Source organism: Elephas maximus, chromosome 19 (genome assembly GCF_024166365.1).
Source record: "Elephas maximus indicus isolate mEleMax1 chromosome 19, mEleMax1 primary haplotype, whole genome shotgun sequence".
Classification (NCBI taxonomy): domain Eukaryota; kingdom Metazoa; phylum Chordata; class Mammalia; order Proboscidea; family Elephantidae; genus Elephas; species Elephas maximus.
In genome coordinates, this window is record NC_064837.1 from 43,638,325 (window position 1) to 43,646,358 (window position 8,034).

The 8,034-nt window shown below is 56.9% G+C and overlaps 1 protein-coding gene across 1 annotated transcript; it reads left to right on the plus strand.

Moving 5' to 3' along the window:
• The first annotated feature begins 1,923 nt into the window (after positions 1–1,923).
• On the plus strand, positions 1,924–7,285 carry DLX3 (distal-less homeobox 3). The gene is made up of 3 exons (XM_049859990.1): positions 1,924–2,621; positions 3,688–3,878; positions 5,450–7,285. Exons 1-3 carry the CDS (start codon positions 2,297–2,299, stop codon positions 5,795–5,797), a joined length of 864 nt encoding a protein of 287 aa, XP_049715947.1. The 5' UTR covers positions 1,924–2,296; the 3' UTR covers positions 5,798–7,285.
• The last annotated feature ends 749 nt before the right edge of the window (positions 7,286–8,034 follow it).

The window sequence follows — 8,034 nt, forward strand, 5'->3', positions numbered from 1 at the left end:
AGCGGGTGGCAACTCGCCCCGCCAAGGGCTCGGAGCGGCGGGTGATAGGCGCTGGGGGGACGCGGAGATAGACAGACAGATAGCGCTCCCCACCCCGGCCCCCGCCCCCACCTTTCCCACGCGGCGGCCGAACGGAGCCGCTCAGACCCGGCGCGCGCTCCTGCCCCTCGCTTGGCCGGGGACTGTGGTCCTCTTTCTCCGCCCTCGGCAGCTGTCCAAGCCCTCTGAACCCTTAGCAGTCCGCCCCGGGGGTCTGACTTTGGAAAAGACCACAGAGCCCCTGCACACTTCTCCGCCTGACACGGTCTACGAAGGAGACCCCTCCTCGGGGCTTGGCCAGACGCCCGGCTCGGGAGGCTGCAGAGCGCCGGGAAGGCCGCCAGGGGACGCGCTGGCCCTGCGTGTTCCTCTGATGCCTTAGCCTCACTAGGTTGGGGAAGGGGACAGGAGGAAAATTGAGGGGGGCAGGCCTGTATGTAACCCTGACGGCAGAAGTTGTTTGAGGCTAGAACTGAGATTTTGAGGAGCTCCTCTTTCCCCAAAGAAAGGCAGAGAGCAGCATTGGGGATGGAATGGAGAACCGGGCTAGGAGTCAGGAACAGCTAGTATGGCCTAGGGCCTGACAAGACTAGGAGTTGGGGGTCCCCAGGGAGGGGAGCCTCTTCTTCAGGTCTTTCTTGGGGATAAAGGGCCCAATGGGGCACCAGGGATCCCATGTACTGGGAGTTGGGAAGGTGTTGAAAGTTTTATGTACATTTTCGCACAGCTACACATTCACATGCACTCACACTGTTGGCCCGGCCTCCCACTCACACTGCCCTACACACCCACCCACACAGCTACATGTTCTCACACACACACTCCTATACACATGTATGTCTTGGTATATTGTGAATTCTCACATCATACATCCCAAGTACACCCGCTGCATACACTGGGTCTCTAAAAATGGACACACTCATTCAGTGCAGCCCTTAAATTCATAAAATCTGCCCCCAAACCTACTGAAGCACACAGTCAGAGATCCAGCCTGTGACCCCTCAGCCTTATGGGGACCCCACTGTCCTGCTCATCCTGGCAAGCCTGGATAAGCTCTGCAGCTGACACACACAGTTGCAGAGATAACTCTGGTATGGTCACAGACTGTGCACCCCCATCCTCCCCATAAGCTCCTAAATCTGCACACCTGGCCAGGCCCTCTCCAACAGATTTTCACAGGGCCAAATTCTGACTTTCACAGACCCTGGGCACTTTTTCCTTGCAGTCCTCTTCCTCTTTAAAATAATTTTTAAATTAGATTTTATGACTGCATTGGCATAAAGACAATATATTAATACTATATATCCAAACTTTTTTTGACCTAAAATTTCTTTTTTTCTTCTTCTGATCTTAAATGATAACTTTTCACGGGCCTCTAAAAGCATTGTGGGCCACTCTACTATGTCTACTGTACCGAATGGATAAGTGGGCCCTGGGCCCTCCCCGCTTTTAATGGGTCCTTCCCATTTTTAAATGACACTCTTGTCTGCCTGTCATTAGCACAACACATACATACCACCTTGGACCACCTCCCTCCACAAACACTCAATGGGCAAATTCCTGCTCACCTGAGCCCATCCCCCAGGCCCCAGCCAGAGAGCCAGACTGACAGACCCTGGGGGCTCTGCAGAGTCACCCTCCCCCCAACTCCCTCCTTCAGAGACACATGGGTTTATCTGGGCTGAGGGAGAGCGACAGGAGGAGGAGCAGCAGTGAGGGTGTGTGTGTGTGTGTGTGTGTGTGTGTGTGTGTGTGTGTGTGTGTGTGTGTGTGTGTGTGTGTGTGTGTGTGTGTGTGTGTGTGTGTGTGTGTGTGTGTGTGTGTGTGTGTGTGTGTGTGTGTGTGTGTGTGTGTGTGTGTGTGTGTGTGTGTGTGTGTGTTTTGGGTAACAACAAAGAATGGAGGAGAGACGGGAGAGAGAGCGCAAGAGCATGTTTTGCCTCGAAGGCAACACTTGCAGCCAATCAGCGCACTGGAGCCTCCCTCTCAGACTCCACTATTGAGTCTATAACCGGCTGGCCGGGCGGAGCTGGCAGCATTTGACTGTGGCTTGGGACGCGACGAGAGGCGCGCGGCGACTGCGGGACGGACAGCAATGGTCTGAGCGCCCCTTGGCCGCCCCCTCCCCCGAGACGCGGCCGGGCCCACCCCTCGCCCTCCGGACACACACCCCCGCCTCGTCTCCAGCGCTTCCCCAGCTCTCTCGCCGGTGCTCCTCTTCGGAGGCCAGCACGGGGAAGGCGCGGCGGCCGCCAGGATGAGTGGCTCCTTTGATCGCAAGCTCAGCAGCATCCTCACCGACCTCTCCAGCTCGCTTAGCTGCCATGCAGGCTCCAAGGACTCGCCCACTCTGCCTGAGTCCTCTGTGACCGACCTGGGCTACTACAGCGCGCCCCAGCACGACTACTACTCTGGGCAGCCGTATGGCCAGACCGTGAACCCCTACACCTACCACCACCAGTTCAATCTCAACGGGCTTGCAGGCACTGGCGCTTACTCGCCCAAGTCGGAATATACCTATGGAGCCTCCTACAGGCAATACGGAGCATACCGGGAGCAGCCGCTGCCTGCCCAGGACCCAGGTGAGGACCAGGGGGTCGCTGGGAGGTGGCAAACACAAGATTCCCGAGGAGAGAAAGACAGGAAACTGCAGCAGAAATCTAGGGAAGACTTGAGGGTGAGGAATTTACTGCCAAGAATTAGAAAAGGTGGGCTAGATGACCCCAGAGGGTCACCTTCCAGTCCCGAGAGACTGTGGGCGTTTGGGACGCTATGCGCGCAGGACCCCGGCATCTCGGGTGCGGATCTCGGTGAGCTGGGCGAGAAAGGAGAGGCTGGAGATTGTCAGGGAATCTCCTAATGGAGGTGATTTCCAGGGCTCTTCGGCAGGGTGTCCTTGACAATGTCTCAGAGAACTTGGAAGTGGGCCTTGGAGACTGGAGGCTCTGTTGATCCCTTTGGGTCCGGGATGGGGAGACAGGGCAGTACTGAGGGGGACGTGGAGAGAGGCCTGATGGGCTTAAGCAAAACGAAGGAAGGCAGAGACTGAGAGGTGAAGAAGCTGAAAAAGAGAAATGAGACAGCAAGAGAGAGAGGTGGAGAGTCAGAGAGAGATAGGATGGAAGAAAGGAACAGAGAAAAAGAAACGAAGGGAGGGACGAAGGGAAGAAAGAGAGGAGTAGGAAAGAGGCTGTATATGATCCTTGCAACTTCTCTGTAAATCTGAAACTATTCTAAAATAAAGAGTAAGAGAAAGGAAAAATGAAAGAAAAGGAAGGAAGGACAAGAAGGATGGTGAGACACGACAGCTGGCGCTGTGGGGGTGAGAAGGCGAGGCCAGCAGCGGGTGGAGAGGAGCTGCCCCGCCAGAGGCGAGCCGGGAGGCGTCATGCGCGAAGCGGCGGCGGCCTGCGCCTGGGCTGTTGCTGGCGCCGGGGACGGCGCTCGGGGGGCCGGGCGCGGAGCTGGGAGTGCCGCGTAGTGGGCGGCCGCCGGCTCCGGCTAGGTTGCAGCGGCTCCTCCCGGGGCGCCGGAGGGCGATCCCTCGGCTGGGAAGTCCTGGGCGGGTCAGGGACCCGCGGGGCCTGGAGGGCGCGGGGGTTCGCAGGCTGAGGCTGAGCTGTCCTCCACCTGGTGCGTTGCCCCCAGTGTCGGTGAAGGAGGAGCCGGAAGCCGAGGTGCGCATGGTGAATGGGAAGCCCAAGAAGGTCCGAAAGCCGCGTACCATCTACTCCAGCTACCAGCTAGCAGCCCTGCAGCGCCGTTTCCAGAAGGCCCAGTACCTGGCGCTGCCGGAGCGCGCCGAGCTGGCTGCGCAGCTGGGCCTCACGCAGACACAGGTGAGTGCTGGGCCGTCGAGGGTCGCGGGGGCCAAGTGGGAGCACGCGGGACCCCAAGGCTCCCCACTTGCCGCAGAGCCTGGTTGGCCTTCTCCAGTCCCTGCAGGAGTGTGGAGTGGGGAGGGGGGGCTCCAGTTCCAACTTCTGTCGGAAGTTTTTGTTAGCACTTGCATAGGTGTGCATATTTACCAATTTGTGCAACTGTATATGTCTGTCACAGAGAGGTGCCCTCCTCCTTTTACCCCCAGAATTCCCAGCATGCACAGCCCCCCAACAGTGCTGGGTCACTCACTTAATAGGAGCTCACATTATGTTTCTTCCAGACTAGGCATGTGGGGGGGGGGTGTAAGTGTGCATGTGTACATACACCTGTGTATGTTTGCACATGGACTGGTGAGCCTGTGTACACGTGGGAATGCTTACATAAGGAGTGCAACCCTTCAAGGGTCATTGTGTGTTCACTTGTGTTTATAGATGGAGGGGCACGTGTGTACACCTGTGAGCATGTGTACAAAAAATTGTGCTTGTATCAAAGCACCACATTCCAGCTCAGCACTCAAATGCTCCAGCCCTCCCTCTGCCCAGAGCAAAGAGGAGAGGTTTCTGGCCAAAGGAGGATGGAGACTTAGAGGTGGGAGCTCCCCCCTCCCATTCCCAACCTGCCCCCAAAGCCCCTGGCAGCCTGTCTCTGCTCAGAGGAGGAGTGGCGGATGCCTGGCTCCCTGCAGGTGTTGACAGGCGGGCCTAGGTTGCGGCTGCGTGGGGCCCAGTCCTCTGGGAATCTGGGTCACCCAGTGAGGAGCTGATTCATTGTTTGTACCAGTCACAGGGTGGGGAGAGGCAGGGGAGATACCCCAAGGGAAATTTGGGGAAGCATGGCTCACCTGCTTCTGGGTCCCCAGGTTACCCCCATTAGCTAACCCAGTCCAAGAGGGCGTCTCCATGCCCAAGAGCATGTCCGTCGGTCCTCATGTTTGTGGGTGTTTATCTGGGTGTATCTGTGCCTGTGTGTATCTTTACAGCCTGGTGGCTGTGTGAAGTTGTGAGTGGGTTTGTGGCTGCATGCGGAGAGGTGTTTGTGGGTGTGTGTTTGTGTATGTCTGCAGCTCTGCTTATGAGTATCTAATGTGAACAAAATGCCACAAACTGCTTCCCCCTACCTGGGCTGCCTTTTATTGAGCACTTATTAAGTGCCAAGCTGGTCTAAATTCTTTATATGTACTGTATTCACTTATTTGAGCTTCATAATGACCCTCTGAGATAGGTAATAGTATTATCATCATCCCTGTTTTGTAGACGGAAAGCCGAGAACCAAAGAGGGTAAGTAACTTGCCCACAGTAGCACACTTAGTGAGTGGCAGAACAGAATTTGCATGGTCGAATGTTCCTAGCTGCGGTTCTACCCTAGGTCAGTAAAAGGTGCTGGCCTGGAAGTCAGGACACCCAGGTTCTGCCTGTCTCTTGCCCTATGACTTTGGGTGCTGGCCTTACCCCCTAGGCTGGGTTCCCTGCAGAGTGTTCCCTCAGCATTCTCAGAGGCTAACCAGCTCCCCTGTTCCTCTCCCGCCCAGGTGAAAATCTGGTTCCAGAACCGCCGCTCCAAGTTCAAGAAGCTCTACAAGAACGGGGAGGTGCCCCTGGAGCATAGCCCCAACAACAGTGATTCCATGGCCTGCAACTCACCACCGTCACCTGCCCTCTGGGACACCTCCTCCCACTCCACTCCGGCCCCTGCCCGCAGCCAGCTGCCCCCGCCGCTCCCATACAGCGCCTCCCCCAGCTACCTAGATGACCCCACCAACTCCTGGTACCACGCTCAGAACCTGAGTGGACCCCACTTACAGCAACAGCCGCCTCAGCCGGCCACTCTGCACCACGCCTCCCCTGGGCCCCCGCCCAACCCTGGGGCTGTGTACTGAGCACCCTGCCTGGCCTGAACTCCCCACGAAGGACCCCCGGGACCAGGCAGAAGGCATCTCCGTCCTAGCTGACACTCAGGAACCCTCGAGGAGCACAGGGGAAAGCGCACCTCCTTTCCCCCTCCCTTGTCCCTCTCTCCAGGGACTCAAGCGCTTCCAGAAGAAATTCGCATGGACCAAGGATGGCCCCTGAGCCTCCCACTCCCTGCCCAGGTACTGGAGCGCCCCTCCAGATATTGGGGTATTCCACTCCAGCTGGGACAGCTGTTCCCGTTCTGCTCCAGGAGCCTGGATCGGCTTTAAATGATGGCTCATCGCCTTTCAGTTTCTGAAACTTAGTACCTGTGCCCTGCACTGGCCACCTAAGGGATAGGGGAGACTGTGGAGCACGCGCAGGATGCTCGTGGGCTGGGGCACCAGGCACCGTGGGATCCTGGAGCCTCCCAGTCCTGGTTCCTCCTAAGCTATTTGTGACCTTCCCCTTCCCCAGCAACCCCTCTGCCAAAAAGACATTGGACATTGTGACTGGGACTCAGGGGGAGGGACCTGAACCGCACCCCCCCCCCGCACTTCTAGCCCTCATTTAAGAATTGAGGGTTAAACCAAAGAAACCCCCCCACATGAGAGAAGCGGTTTATATTTGTGGCTTTAGAGAGAAGAACGAAAGGAGGCTTCTCTCTCCTCTCTCGGCCTCTGTTCTGGGGGAGCTGGAGGGGAAAGTCTCCAATGTCTTGCCTAAGGATCTGTTTCTTCTTCTGTGTACAGGACTTTGCACAACTTTGGTTTTAAAAGCTGTTGAAAAATAGGAAAACAAAGGGCATTGTTAACAGATAGGGCCAAATCTCCTCTTAAGCGGGCACCTCTGCTCCGCCCCTACCCCCCTCCCACCTCTTCCTCTCCTCCAGTAAGTTGGCAGTTTGGGCGCCAACCCCCAAAGCTCCAAAGAGACATACTAGGCAAGACAGACCCCCAACATTCCCTTTCTGATGGTCTTGGAAGCAGATTATTCCCAGCGAGTTGGAGAACATCGGGTGAGGTGCATGGGACAGAGGGGGAGGGTTATATCTCTGGTGCCTTTAGGGGTGAGGGAGCGGCTGTCTCTTGGGACTGCTCCTCCCTCGCCCAGACGTCCCCCCAAAGCTAACCCTCCTCCACCCCCGATGTGGTAAAACATGGAAGCAAAGACGAGGTGGACGACTGGAGCTATATATATAGTATGTATTTTTTTAAGAGCAACAGAGAGAAGTAGCCTCCTCCCTACTGTGGTTTCCTATTTATGTGACCCTTTCCTCCTGGACCGAGCTGCATTGCAAGTTAGAGAGAGTGGGATGTGGGCTCCTGCTGGATTTGGGGTTGGTGGGAAGTACAGGAGTGGGAAGAGGCAATGGGTCTCGAAGAGTCCCACTTCAAAGGGACAGGAACGAAGCCAGCTCCCACCCCCTCCCAGCCTTCCCGTTTCTGCTTTCTTACTGGACCCATCTTTATATATAATGTTAATAAAAAAAAAAAAAAAAAGAAGAGAACAACCACTGAGTTCTTTGAATTGGAGACTAGTGGCAGGCAGCTCTCAGAGGAGGGCCTGGGAGTTGGGGAAGGTGTTTGGGAGTGAAGGAAATCTGAACCTCCAGCAGCTCCTAGGGGTGTCACACGGCCCTGGCAACTCACTGCTGGGGCTCTGGGCTGGGCTGGGCCTGACCCCAGGTGGTAGATGCTCCTCCTGACCGCATGGCTGCCCTCAACCTGGGCAGGTCTAGGTGGGTGTGAGGCTTCCGCTGTGGCCTCCCTGACTCCACTCGGCTTGGTGGCTTGGCGTTCCCTGCCAGCCAGCTGCCCTCCGCCATCGCTGCTGGGTCACCTCAGGGCTGCTCTTTGATCTTGAGCTCACATGCAGACGTGCTTGCACATGCGTGTAAACCCCCTATCTCCACGCCCAGGCACTCCCTGGCCCCTCACCCTCTGTCTATCCCTTTCAGCTTGGGGTGAGGGTGGGGCTCAGGCAGGGGGAACACCACTGCTCCCGCAGCTGGCAGGGACCCCAGGCTTCTGAGAGCCAGGCGGGGAATGGAAGCAAACAGCCAAGGTGGGTTCTGAGTTTTCTATCCTGGGGAGGGCTCAGGCCCTGACTCAGAGTCCTCTTGCTGCTGCCACAGACTCCCTGGGCCAGCATGGCTGCCTCTCCCCACTGTCTGTACTGCCCAGTGCCAAGGTTTGGGGTGGAAAGCTGGAGGTGGAATGAG

Coding starts and splice junctions, on each gene's coding strand:
- DLX3 (XM_049859990.1), top strand. CDS start 2,297: ATGAGTGGCTCCTTTGATCGCAAGCTCAGCAGCATCCTCACCGACCTC. Junction 2,622..3,687: donor GCTGCCTGCCCAGGACCCAG/GTGAGGACCAGG, acceptor CGTTGCCCCCAG/TGTCGGTGAAGGAGGAGCCG. Junction 3,879..5,449: donor TGGGCCTCACGCAGACACAG/GTGAGTGCTGGG, acceptor TCTCCCGCCCAG/GTGAAAATCTGGTTCCAGAA.